Below are 14263 nucleotides of genomic sequence, written 5' to 3'. Positions count from 1 at the left end.
GATGCCCCCCCTCCCAATTCTTTTTCGGGTCAGGATCCCTACAATTACAATACTATGACATTTCAGATTTAAAGAGCTGAAATAATGAAATTTACAATTTTTAAAAATCCTGTGACTGAAATTGACCAGAATGGACTGTGACTTTGTTAGGGCCCTATTCATTTGAGGAACATCTGTAAAGTAGATTCCAGTTCCTCTGCAAATGCATCTTTTGGTAGGAAAAGTGTTACTGGGTTGGTTCCCAAATAATTCCTTAAATTACAAAGCTTTTGCTTTATATGGGTGGAATGTCCATTTCTACATAGTATCAACTGTAATAATAATTACAATTCTGCATTTTCCTCCCATCCTCTTCCTCCCTGAATTCTGAGACTCACTTCTCACAACTTCCCATTCATTATGAATGAGGAGAGAAGCTGTGCAATAGAATGAGAAATTTCTCACCTGATAATTTTCTTTCTGCTAGTAGCTTCTCTCCTTATTCAACCCATCCTGGTAGTATGGCAAATGACAAGAAATTTTTAATGTTAATAATCTGTACGCTAGAATGTTTCATCATGTTGAGAAGAACTCTTGTTCTGAGTTGAAGGGTGGCGCCTACTCCTGGGGCCTCCAGCAACATCTTTAAACTGTCTGTTAACTCCATCCATTTGTGGAGATATTACCCATTTGTGATGAAGAAGAGAAGCTGCTAACAAAAAGAGAATTATCAGGTAAGAAATGTCTAATTCTTGTACCATGCAGGACAGTAGCTCTGAGTTTCTGCAGGTGACAAGGTTTCCATCTGGAGGCCTGTATACCACTAGAATTCCTAAGTTTCTCTTGTCTTTTGGCTCACAGATCGTATGTATGCACTCAAATGTTTTTGTTTCTGAAAAAGCAGCAAAGAATCCTGTGGCACCTTACAGACTAACAGACGTTTTGGAGCATGAGCTTTCGTGGGTGAATACCCACTTCCTCAGATGCATGCTCCAAAACGTCTGTTAGTCTGTAAGGTGCCACAGGATTCTTTGCTGCTTTTACAGATCCAGACTAACACGGCTACCCCTCTGATACTTTGTTTCTGAAGTGAAGCGTCTTTTGTATCTGAGTTGGAGGGGAACAGGATTTTTATTCTGCATCCTCTTTTTATTTTCTGGTGCATTCTGGAGTCAGTTTTGGCTTGTGATGTATAGGGTATATACTGTAGTGACTATCTGTGGATAGGATTGGAGGAGGCACTGAGTCATGTCTCAGTGATGCAAGCAAGACGGGGTGCTTCATCCAAAATGAGATTGTGAACAGTACTGGTTTGTTGTTTTGAAAAGGAAGGTCATGTAAGTATGTTGATATGTAGATAGATTCTGTATCACCCAAATTCACCAAATAAAATATTTAGTGGTATTTTATCAATTTTATTTTGATTAATTCATTTTACACATTTTAAAGCTGATTGAAACTGTTCCTGACATAGGTGAGGTTCCTGGACTGTACACTATAGAAGAATTAGAACCATTACTGTCTCCTCTGAAGGATCAAGCTGCCCAAGATGGATTTACAGGACCAGTCTTCAACTATTTTACATACAGTAAGTGAATTGGACTCCATCATTTATAATTCATTAGTTATGAAAGGCTATCAAAGTGATAGCATATATAATAGCAAAATTATTTTTTACTTTTAAAGTATATTTTGAATCATGTACTTATTTAAAAAACAGTAAGGAACAATCAATACTTCGGTTTAATTGAAGGAACACAACATAAAAATCACATTCTGTCTAAAATTGCATTCACACTTATGGTTTCAAATAACATCTAAGAATCCTATAACTGAAAGAGATTACAGGAAAGAAAATGTTTATCTCTTTTTTCAGTTTCAGAGTAGCAGCCATGTTAGTCTGTATCCGCAAAAAGAACAGGAGTACTTGTGGCACCTTAGAGACTAATTTATTTGAGCTTTGTTAGTCTCTAAGATGCCACAAGTACTCCTGTTCTTTTTTCAGTTTGTTTACTTTGTGCATATGCTAGCACATCCCAGTATTTCCCTTTTACAATCAGTTAACTCCAATCTTACAAACACTTATGCACATGAAGAACTTTCCACACATGAGTGAGTAGTTGTAATGAAGTTAATGTTGGCAAGATAGGGGATTTAGTTATTAGTTTGTGTGGGTCTTTCACATAGAAACAAGGAAATACAATTAGAAAACAAGATTGAGAAAACGCTGAAATTGGCAGGCAGACTCCAGGGCACTAAAATTACTTCTGATTTGTTTTAGACTTGGCTACATTTTAAGATAATTGTATCCCTTATGTATTTTGATTGTTATTGTCTCTTTCTGGAAATAGGTCTGAGAGACAATATATGAAGGACAGTCAAAAATGATACTGTATTGGATCTGTAATAAATTTATCATTTGGTAGTTAGAATTCAATTGGCTTAATATAGTAATATGTTGTATTTCCTTTAGGGATTCAGCAGAACTTGCATATTGTCTTGATTATGGATTCTGCCAATTTAAATTTCACAATAAATTGTGAGAGTAATCCAGCACTGCATAAAAAATGTCAGGTGTTGTGGATGGAAAGCTGGTCTGAAAGCAGTATGAAAAAGGTAAGTATAGGAGACAAACAAAGCAAAATTTAAAAGTGAGCATTAATTCATTTATTTTGTAAATGTCATTATATGGCTTTCCCTCCTGTTCTATTAAGTTATTTTTTGCTTCTTTATCAGACCAAATTGTCATTATGATGTAATCTTCTCTTACCCAAATATTCAGTTTTTTATAAAGCTAAGGAAAGCTAGCAATTGCATTTTTTCAGTCCAATGTTCTTCCCTTGCATCATATTTGAATAAGATTTCTTTGTTTAGATTATCAGTAATTCAAAAGTGCTGCAATCGGAAAATGCCATTTGTTCATGTTAAATGACTCAAGTCCAAATTACTCAGCTCTAAAAAAGAGATGCAAAGTTGCTTTTAATTAAAGTGTTTAAGGAACCTCTGACATATCTTGCTTTTTTACATTGATGTTTGTACAGTGCTTTAAAAATACAAAGTGCTTTGGAAAAGTTAAATATTATCATCATTTGATAATTCACCAACGGTAAGTTAGTATCTCACTATGGGCTGATCACTCTTCCTTTGATGAAACACAGAATTTAAATTTTGATTTTAGTGGGATTATGCACATGCTTAAGTGCTTTGCTGGATTGAGGCCAGAGAACTGAGCACCTTACTGCATCAATCTATCCCTATTGCAGAATGTTAGTGGCATCATTTTGAAAAAGATATATGGGACCTGTACGTAGAGCTGTCAGAGAATGACAATTCTGTTTTGTGAAACAGAATTGTGTCAAACAGCTGTTTTCAGATTAAAGAAACCTCAAGTTTTTGATTCAGGTCTCCTTTTTTTCATTCCTTTCTGGATCAGAAATTATCAGGGGCCTGGACCTCAAAAACTTTCCAGACAAAAACATTGTCACAATCCATATGTCTCTGCAAAATGTGTCAGTTTTGATGAAACAGCATTTTTTGATGAAATTTAATTGTCTAAGTTTGAAAAATGTTTTTAGGATATTTTTGTGACCTCAGTAGGATTTGTTTGAGTGTAAATTGAATAAAGACCCAGGATTTGATCCTGTAGTCATATTTCCATACATACTGTACATATAGTGTTTATTGTCTACCATTGTGAAATTCATGAGATAAACTATGATGCCCACCAGCCATCTGTGACCGTGTAGAAGACTTGAAAATCTTACTGTAGATCAAGGTTAAGAAAGTTTGCACTGCATGAGGGAAGCTCATTCCCATGGTGCCTCCTTAAACAAGGCATTTTATTAGGTCATTTGAATTCATGTTGAATTTGATACTTCCTTGGAATTTGTATGATTGTATCAGAGGGGGTACATCCGACGAAGTGGGTATTCACCCATGAAAGCTCATGCTCCAATACGTCTGTTAGTTTATAAGGTGCCACAGGACTCTTTGCTGCTTATATAGTTGTGAAGTTCCTCAATGATATTAACTGCTGTTTCCTTAGAGTTGGTGAAAGATTGTTCTTGAGAGAACAGGGAATCATCAGTACTAACAGCTGAGATTCATTTATTATTAATTGCTGAATAATGATAAATAATAAATGGTAATAATAAAGGGCTCTTGAACAAAGCTGTTGTTTTCAAATCCTTTTTACATTTATAACCGATGTTGCCATTTTATTAATAGTTTCTTTGCTTTTATCTTTACTTGAAAGTTCAGTGTATGCACATTTTGACAAAAAATGTTTTTTATTTTAGATACCTGAAATGTTTTTTGCTGATTTGGATGAACAAGAAAAGACTGGTAGAGCACATAAAGAACCTAAGAAAAAATATTCTGGTAATATTTTGGTGAATTTGATTAAAGTTGTGTTTTTAACATGATTATTTTATTATTGATTGTTTATTTATTTATTTAGTCTTGTTAATTACTTCGCTTAGTGTTGTACAAGGCACAAATAATGGTCTGGAATCTGCAAATAGATCTAGGAACAGGCAAACTCCCGTTCTGAGGAAGAGCTCCATTCATTTCAGTGAGGCTCTGCAAGGGCAGAGCAGAGCACCCCTGCACAATGAATTTCAGGATTGGCATTAGATATACAGTGTGGGAGTGGTGCTGGAGAAAGAAACAAAGAGAATGGTGACACTAACATCACAAGTGATGCCAGGAGTTGAGGGATACATGAGATGAACAGAGATGTAGGTAGGGTGTGGTGGGTGTTTCTTAGAACCTTGAAGGTGAGGGTGAAGTTCTTGAACTTGATTAGGTGGACAAAGGGGAAAATAGTGGAGGAATTCAAGAAGTGTGAGATGGTGGAAGCAGAAAACAGAAAGTGAGTTAAGCTGCTTCATTACCAGATATGCTGGAATGGGGCTAAGCTGGGAAATGGAGAGTTCAGAGAGAAGAAAGTATGCACTTTTGCTGTCATATTGACATTTAGTGAGAAAGGATCAGATTTTAGATATGTTGTAGATAAAAGAATGGCAGTGACAACCAGGTTTGTGAGAATAGAAGGGAGGAGCCTGGATGATGAGAAGGATGGTGGTTTTGTAGACAGCTCTGAAGAAAGGAGGAAGAGGACAGGATTTGGGAAATATAAGAACTAATAGTTTGTATGGTGAGCTTGTAAAGCTTGAGCTAGTAGAACAGCCACGATTGTACATCAGAAAGCTGAGTGGTGCCATAATGGAATGATTTGAGTGAAGATGTAAATTTGTAAGCCACCGCTGTACAAATAAGAATTAAAGTCGTGTACAGTTGGGTGAGTTAGAGGAGTAAGAGGAAAGAGTCTAGTGGTGAAGAGTTGAGAGAGAGTAGAGAGGAAGAGGAAAAGGAGGAACAGGGTTATAATATAAGAAATAGAAAGATTAATTAGAACTGTCTGTAATAATTAAAAATAATACAATGTGTTTTCAGAACAGGAAATTATTAAGTGATTAGATCAGATTATGTGCTAAAACTGCACATTTGTCCATTAAAAAAAATTGTAGCAAGAATAGTCTAAATCACAAAATCAGCACTCATCCTAGTTTGAAAAATATTTTTTCTCAAATTACTATATAAAAACAAAATTTAAATAAGATTATATGTATAAATCCTAGTGATAAGGAGAAAACCAAATGTTAAATGTTTCCTTCTAGAATTCTTATGTTGCCTCACTTTTTAATATAAAAATACTCAAACCTTTGAAGTGATACTCTGATTATAGGGTTAAGATCCATGCAACGACTCATAATTCTGGATACCTTTATATGCTTGCCTTGATGCTGCTTCCAGACATTCCTTCACATATACATATCTTAGTGTTTTTTTCTCATTTGTAGTGTTGCATAGCTTATTTCTTGTCTTCTTGAGTTCATTTACAAAAATTCCATTTAGCAAGTTGTAGAATCTGTAATGTCCAGAAAAAAATATGTATTGTATATAGCACCAGTGACACCAAAAGCACTCAAGCCTAGGTTCTGCAAAGTTCTGAGCACCCTCAAGTTCTGTTGACATCAGTGGGAAATGAAGGTACTCAGCACCTGTTAGGATCAAGCCCTCAGTGATGTGTAACTAATTCTGGCAATGCTCGTATGCCTTTTCAGTTCAGTATAAAACTTTTAACGCTGTAAAACAAGAACAGAATGTTGCCTTCTGAAGGGCAGATCTTCAGAATGGAATGCTACTTCGTTTCTCTCATGAAACCCTGCAAAACTCTGCCTTTTTAGGTACTGTGTACGTCCTCAATTCATGATTTAAAAAGTATATCACATTGCTCATCCTAAGTTATTCTGGATGCAGTAGGAATGATAAAGCTGTTTAATAAATAATATATTTTGCTATATAGGTGATTCTGATTTTTTGAAATCTTTTTTGGTGATCCATGAGTCCTGTAAAGCATACGGAGCAACTCCAAGCAGATATATGACTTTCCTGCGTGTATATAGTGCCATCAATAGCCGCAAAAGAGCAGAGTTGTTAAAAAGGCAAAGCCATTTGCAGGTATGTCATTAATAACATTTTCTACTTGTGAGTTGGCAGAATATTTCCATATTTGTGAATCGATTTTCACAGTTTATACTGCGGCAGTAGCTCTACCTCTTTGTTATTGTATCTTGCATATGTGTGATTGGCAGCATGGGCTGCTGCTATCTTGGTTAGTCCGAGCTTTCGCTCCCTTTGTGCATGCTCTCATACAGTATCTTCTCTGGTTTGAGGTGAGGGACACGTGTAGTCTTAGTACAGTGACCCCCCACTCTCCTCTCCCAAATGACTTCAGAAGTAGGGGGATTCCCTCATTCCACTCTAGTTTTTCCCAGTTGCTGCAAAGTAGATATGTTTTCCCTTCCAAAAGGCACACTTCCCAGCACTTCAATATGTAGGGTTAGTGTTCTAGCTAGAAAAGTTTTGGTTAGTGCATGTATGGGTGGGAGAGGGTTTGGAAGCAGAAGCTCTATTCTGACAGATGCATACTGTATATGAGTATGGGTACTGACTGTAGTGGGGAGAGCTATAGTTAAAGTAACCAGTGACAATAATTACTCCTTTTTATTTTGGTTTAGAGTCGGAGACAATGCAGTTGTTTGATTCTAAGTGTGTGTGTGTGTGTGTGTGTGTGTGTGTGAATTGAAATTATTTCCTGTTGACCTTATCTGGATGTACTGTACATTAGTCACAAACTCATGATCTATAGCTGTTAACAGTGGCTTTGGTTTTTCGAATCTGGTAATTTCTGACCAACTGGATAATTGATAGTTCATGCATATATACTGGAAAGGCAACTTGTTTATTTGCACAGCTTTCCTGATCATGAATGGCCATGAAAAACGCGTCACGGACTGTGAAAGCTGGTCTTTTGTGTGCTTTTACCCTATATTACACAGATTTCACAGAGGAGTCCAGAGTTTCTCAAATTGGGGGTCCTGACCCAAAAGGAGGTTGCAGGGGGATCACAAGGTTATTTTAGGGGGATCATGGTATTGCCACACTTACTTCTGCTCTGCCTTCAGAGCTGGGTGACTGGAGAGTGTCAGCTGTTGGCCGGAAAGCGGTGGCTGTTGGCCAGGCACCCAGCTCTGAGGGCAGCGCACCACAGTAGAAGCGCAGAAGTAAGAATGCCTCAACTCTATTTTCTGAACCATCTATCCCACTTCTTCCATGTTTGGTCCCAAATAACATCGGATCACTGGGTTCTTCACATGATAGAAATGGGCTATTCTCTCCAGTTCTGCTTTCTCCTCTCTCCCACTCCCCTTCCCCATCCCTTTTCAGGGACCTTTCTCATGAGCAACTCCTTATCCAGGAGGGGCAAATGCTTCTCACTGCAGGGGCAGTGGAGGAGGTTCTTCAGGAGCTAAGAGGCAAGTGATTCTACTCTTGTTATTTCCTAATCTCCAAAGCCAAACGGAGTCTCAGACTCATTTTAGACCTGCGAGGCCTCAACAGATTCATGGTGAAACTGAAGTTCCTGAACTCGATATTCCCTTCTCTGGATCCGGGAGACTGGTATGCAGCCCTTGATCTCAAGGACGCATACTTTCATATATCCATATGTCCTACTCACAGACGATACCTCAGGTTTGTGGTCAATCACAACCACTTCCAGTTTATGGTTCTCCCCTTCGGCCTGTCCACAGCACCTTGGGTGTTCACCAAGTGCATGTTGGTTGTTGCTGCCTTCCTTTGCTGGAGGCAGGTGCAGGTGTGTCTATACTTCAATGACTGGCAGCTCCAGGGGCGCTCCAGGGATCAGGTAGAAGTGAAGATACATATCATTAGGGTGACCAGATGTCCCGATTTTATAGGGACAGTCCTGATATTTGTGGCTTTTTCTTATATAGACTTCTGTTACCCTCCAACTTCTATCCCGATTTTTCACACTTGCTATCTGGTCAGCCTACATATCATGAGGTCCATGTTCAACAGGTTGGGCCTTATTCTCAACACGAGCAAGCTGACCCTGATACCAACCCAAAGGATAGATTTTATTGGAGAAGTACTGGACCCGGGTCATGCCAGAGCATTCCTGCTGGAGACCTGTTTTTGAATGATCTCAGACTCCGTACAAGGTCTCAGATGGTACCCTACCACCACAGCAAGGGCCTATCTGAGACCACTTGGTCACATGGCATCTTGTACCTATGTGGTGCAACATGTACGTGGTACAGACTAGGATGCGACAGTCCAGGATGCGACAGTCTAGACTCTGTGGTCACTCTTCTGGATCACATCCTCCAGTCCTGGGCTAGTGTCTTAACCGTCAAAGTGTGTGCAAGGAAATCCCCTTCCACAGACCTCAGTCCTCCCCATCCCTGGTAACAGAGGCATTGGCGCTGGGGTGGAGCGCACATCTGGGGGACCTTCAGATACAGGGCCTCTGGTCTCAAGACGAGCTCTCGCTCCACATCAACATCAAGGAGCTGAGAGCGATTTGATTAGTATGGTAGACCTTCCAGGCCCACTTGGGTTAATGTGTGGGAATCACAACGGACAATACAACTGCAATGTTTTACATAAACAAGCAGGGTGGTGCCCATTCCTTTCCCCTCTGTTGGGAAGCCCTCCAGCAGTGGGAATTTGGAGGGTTACCTGTCTGGCAAAGTGGAAGCGGTTTGTGATCTGGTGCTGCCACAGCTGTTCTCCACCTTTGCAGGCCCCCATTCCTGTCATCCTGAAGTACCTGTTGCAACTCAAGCAGCAAGGTCTGGCTGCTTCTTCCATCAATGTGCACCTGGCAGCTATCTCTGCATTCCACTTGGGAGCGACTGGTTGCTCCATCTTTGCCAACCCCATGGTAGGCAGCTTCTTCAAGGGCCTGGAGTGCCTCTACCCACAGGTTCAGCAACTGATCCCTGCATGGTACCTCAACCTGGTTCTTTCCAAACTGATGGGACCTCCATTTGAACCATTGGCAACTTGCTCCTACCTGTATCTGTCATGGAAGGTTGTTTTTCTGGTTGCCATTACTTTGGGGTCTTGGAGTTGAAGGCCCTCGCCTCTGACCCTCCATACATGGTCTACTTCAAGGACAAGGTGCAATTCAGGCCTCACCTGGCTTTCCTTCCAAAAGTTTTGTCCCAATTTCACTCCAACCAGGACATTTTCCTGCATATGTTTTACCCTACACCTCGTGTCAAAATAAGTCACTTTTTAGTCCTTCCAAGGTTGTCTGTACCAAAATGGGTCACTTTTTAATCCTTCCAAGGTTGTCTGTACCAAATTCTCTGGTGAAGATATTTTTGTTTACTAATTGTTGCTAAAAACATTTTATATATATTTGTAGGCAGGAGTGTCTAAGCTGAATGAAGCCAAAGCCCTGGTAGATGAACTGAACAGAAAAGCTGGAGAACAAAGCATATTACTCAAAACTAAGCAAGATGAAGCTGATGCTGCACTCCAAGAAATTACAATGTCTATGCAGGTAATGTTGATTGTCACAACAGAATCTTAAAAAATAAAATCCCTCTCCCCCTCTCCTTTTTTTTTTCTATGTGAAATTGTCTCCACAGATTCCCACGCCTGGAGTTGCATATTGAGGGCTGAAAAACCTGAAAATATTAAAAAGCAGTTGGCTTAGGAGGTTACATGAACCTTTGAAACTTGAGGAGATTAACACTGAGACAAAACATTATTTATAAGGGAATTTAATCAATGTGTGGGTCGACCAAGTAGGATAGAGGACTTAAGTAACACTGTTACTTACTGGTGCAGTTCAGACTGAAAGGTCCTCCAGATCTTTCTGTATCTAACTGTTCTACTTTATAGAGTTGGTCAGAGAATGACATTTAAAATTTTCAAAAAAATTTGAACCAGATCTACTATTTTATCTGTAGTATTTTAAGTGCCAAGTTCTTTAAATTTCTTGTGTGGCATTTTTGCATCTAGTTGAAAGTAGAGATTTCCTGATATTTCTGATTTTAAGCAGACAAGCTTATTTCTTTAGACCACCCTTTGAACTGCTAGCCATTGGCTCTGAGGTAGTCTCTCTCTCTCTCTCTCTCTCTCTTTTATTTTGAGAATCCATTTTCTTTAGTGACACTTCCTTAGTTAAATGCAAGGTTTCCAATTTCTGTGGAAAGTGGATATTAGTATTTGATTTACATGTGATTCTGAAGATTAGAAACAGAAGGTAAGCCATAATGGGGTGATCCTGCTCTGATAGGCATCAGAAAGAGTTTTGTCATTGATTTCAATGAGAGCAGATCAAGTGCAATTAATACTTCCAACTGTAAATTCAGTCTAAGAAAACAGATTTCCTATTTATAGTAGACCAGGTGACTGCAGCCTCAAAATATTTGGCTTGCAATGTCTATCCTTATATTTATCCTATAGAATCTGTGAAACCATGAAGATTTGAGGGAATTTTTATCAAGTCTTCTGAGGCTTTTATGTATTCTGAATTTATTTGGTGTAGATGTACTTGAATGTTAGCCAGATGATGGATTACCTAGGTGTGTTGGCTTCCTGTAGCAAAGATAACTTTTACCCAGTATTCCCCAGGGCAGCTGGAAGACTTTTGGAAGCTAGAAGAGATTTGAAAGTCCTTGGCTGTTATCCTATCCATAAATCCCCTTGTACACTTGTAGAGCAGGGGTTGGCAACCTTTCAGAAGTGGTGTGCCAAGTCTTCATTTATTCACTCTAATGTAAGGTTTTGCGTGCCAGTAATACATTTTAACATTTGAGAAAGTCTCTTTCTATGTCTATAATATATAACTAAACTATTGCTGTATGTAAAGTAAATAAGATTTTTTAAATATTTAAGAAGCTTTATTTAAAATTAAATTAAAATGCAGAGCCCCCAGACCAGTGGCCAGGACCTGGCAGTGTGAGTGCCACTGAAAATCAGCTTGCGTGTCATCTTTGGCACCTATGCCATAGGTTGCCTACCCGTTGTAGAGCACAGAATCATAGGACTGGCAGAGATCTCGAGAGGTCTTCTAGTCCAGTCCCCCCTGCACTCAAGGCAGGAGTAAATATTATCTAGATGATCCCTGACAAGTATTTGTCTAACCTGCTCTCAAAAATCTTCAGTGATGGAGAATCCACAACCTCCCTCTGCAATTTATTCCAGTGCTTAACTACCCTTACAGGAAGTTTTTCCTAATGTCCAGCCTAAACTGCCCTTGCTGCAATTTAAGCCTATTGCTACTGGTCCTATCCTCAGATTTTTCTCCCCCTCTCATAGTAGCAACCTTTTATGTACTTGAAAACTGTTATCATGCCCCTCCCCTAGTCTTCTCTTCTCCAGACTAATCAACCCCAATTTTTTCAATCTTACCTCAGAGATCATGTTTTCTAGATCTTTAATCATTTTTGTTGCTCTTCTCTGGACTTTCTCCAGTTTGTCCACCTCTTTCCTGAAATGTGGCACCCAGAACTGGACTCAATACTCCAGCTGAGGCCTAATCAGCATGGAGTAAGCAAAATAATTACTTCTTGTGTCTTGCGTACAACATTCCTGCTAATGCATTCCAGAATGATGTTTGGTATTACTGCGTAAGGCTAAAATAGGAGTTGGAACAAAAGCAATGAAACATGGTATGCTCAGTAGTATCAAAGGTGTGCTAACAGGACTGACAGGTCTGAGGTTAACATCCTCTAAGAAGCACTACAGAAGCATAAAGTCCCTCTGATATTTAAAAAAAACTTGAAAAGGAACCAGGTTAGTTGAGACAGAGGGCTCTAATGTATGCTCACAAGATGCCAATGATGTTCTTTCTGAACAGTGATTTTGACGTGCAACTGAGGTTATGACTTCTTTTTTAATTACCTGTGATATATTCACATTTGCATTGCATAAAATGCCTGACCTAGTCTTAGATGATTTAATGCTATATCATTATAATGTATTAGTGACCTATCTGTCTGTAAATGTTTTCAGGTTAAATGCTATGATGGACAAATATCATCCTTCATTTCTGCTGCTTATACACAGGCACTGTTTTCTGCTGTCACTTCAGCTCAGAGTGCAACTGCCTCACTTCTTGGAATCATATCCTGTCACTTCATATATCAACTTTGCTTCACTTAATGGTCATAAATTTGTCTTTTCAATCATCATCATAAGTGGAGATAAGAACATCTGTGTTCACAATTTACATGAACCTCTGACCTCTCATTTCTTATGCCTCCTTGTTTACCTCTGTCTTACCAAAGTGGTATCTTCCTTTTTGGACATATCCTCCACTACTTGTTCTCTAGTTGGGTGTCAACACTCTTTGGCTTTCCATCTTTCTCTGTGCAGCATAGGGTAGAGTATTCTTCCATGGAGTTTCTAGAATTTTGAACAGTTTATGTTCAATTTACCGTGTCTCTTTCAGATCACTACCTGTTCCCCTTTCCTCTCCTTGACCTATGCCCTGTTCTCCATGCTCAGTTTTTCACCCCAAAATGTGGCCTGCATATTAACCCATGCTATCACATTTATTGTTGCTACTTGTGGGGTGCATGCATTATACATTTTTGGCCTGATTTTCAAAGGCGCTAAACACTGTCAGCTCCCATTAACTTCAATGACAGTTGTGTGTGTTCAACATCTCTAGGCTATGTTGTTGTTGTTTGTTGTTATTATTATTGAGTGGTAGTAGTATTACTGTAATGCCTAGGAGCCCTACTCATTCATCAGGACCCCATTATTCTAGGCACTAACACAGAACAAAATGCAGTCGGTTTCCCAAAAAGTATATAGTCTGTGGCCTTGGCTACACTGGTGCTTTACAGTGTTGCAACTTTCTCGCTCAGGGGTGTGAAAAACCACACCCCTGAGCACAGCAAGTTACAGCGCTGTAAAGTGCCAGTGTAAACAGTGCCCCAGCGCTGGGAGCTCAGCTCCCAGTGCTGTAAGCTAATCCTCATGGGAGGTGGAGTACCTGCAGCGCTGGGAGAGCTCTCTTTCAGTGCTGGTTCCGCTACCACACTCGCACTTCAAAGCACTGCCGCGGGAGCGCTTTGAAGTTGCAAGTGTAGCCATACCCTATGAGACAAAAGAAAACAGATGGGTATCAATAGACAGTTGAGGGAATTCAAGGAAACAGTGAGGCAGTGTTGGTCAGCATGTTAAGCAGTGGGCACAGCACAAGCTGTCTAACCATTGTAAATTTTTTTAATAGACACCATAGAAAATAAAAGTTTTAAGGAGGGATTTGAAGGAGGATAATGAGGTGGATTTGCAGATGTTTATGGGGAGCTCCACCCGAGCATAGGGGGTAGTGTGGGAGAAAACACAAAGGTGCTTGTTTGAAATTGAACAAGTGGATGAAAGAGGCTGACATCATGGACTTATTGGAGGCAGGAATCAACATCTCAATTGTGAATGGAAGATGACGGGTAGGGTGGAGATGTGTCCAGGGGTGGCAGGTTTGTAGAAATTTTGGTGGTGCCCAAACTCCATCCCCCCCAACTCTGCCCCCCACCTGCTCAAGGCACTGGGTGGGAGTTTGGATGAGGGAGGGGTGCAGAGGTATGGAGTGCAGGGGTGAGGGCTGTGGAGTGTGGCAACAGATGAGGGGTTTGGAGTGTGGGAGGGGCTCAGGGCAAGAGTAGGGGTGTAGGAGGTGAAGGCTCTGTCTGGGGCTGGCAATGGGGGTCTTGGGGTGTGGGAGGGGCTTAGGGTGAGAGTAGGAATGTTGGAGGTGAGGGCTCTGGCTGGGACTGGGGATAAGGTGTTTGGGGTGCTGGAGAGGTTCAGGGCTTGGACAGATGGTTGAGGATGCGGTGGGGGGCGAAAGCTCTGGCTGGGGTGTGGGCTCTGGGGTGCAGCA

General features: G+C 40.1%; 1 protein-coding gene across 3 annotated transcripts in view; it reads left to right on the top strand.

Moving 5' to 3' along the window:
* The window catches only part of DYNC2H1 (dynein cytoplasmic 2 heavy chain 1), a 421699-nt gene that overhangs the window by 100763 nt on the left and 306673 nt on the right, over positions 1-14263 (top strand). For all 3 annotated transcript variants that reach the window (XR_007770188.1, XM_050927645.1, XM_050927637.1), the window contains exons 51-55: positions 1454-1567; positions 2453-2595; positions 4278-4359; positions 6350-6504; positions 9785-9922. Coding sequence is in view for 2 of the 3 variants with exons in the window: in XM_050927645.1 (XP_050783602.1) it covers positions 1454-1567; positions 2453-2595; positions 4278-4359; positions 6350-6504; positions 9785-9922 (632 nt within the window). In the remaining variant the exon portion in view is untranslated. The remainder of the gene's footprint in view (positions 1-1453; positions 1568-2452; positions 2596-4277; positions 4360-6349; positions 6505-9784; positions 9923-14263) is intronic.

The sequence above is a fragment of the Gopherus flavomarginatus genome, chromosome 1, assembly GCF_025201925.1.
Source record: "Gopherus flavomarginatus isolate rGopFla2 chromosome 1, rGopFla2.mat.asm, whole genome shotgun sequence".
NCBI classification, from domain to species: domain Eukaryota; kingdom Metazoa; phylum Chordata; order Testudines; family Testudinidae; genus Gopherus; species Gopherus flavomarginatus.
This window is presented reverse-complemented; position numbering and strand designations above follow the sequence as displayed.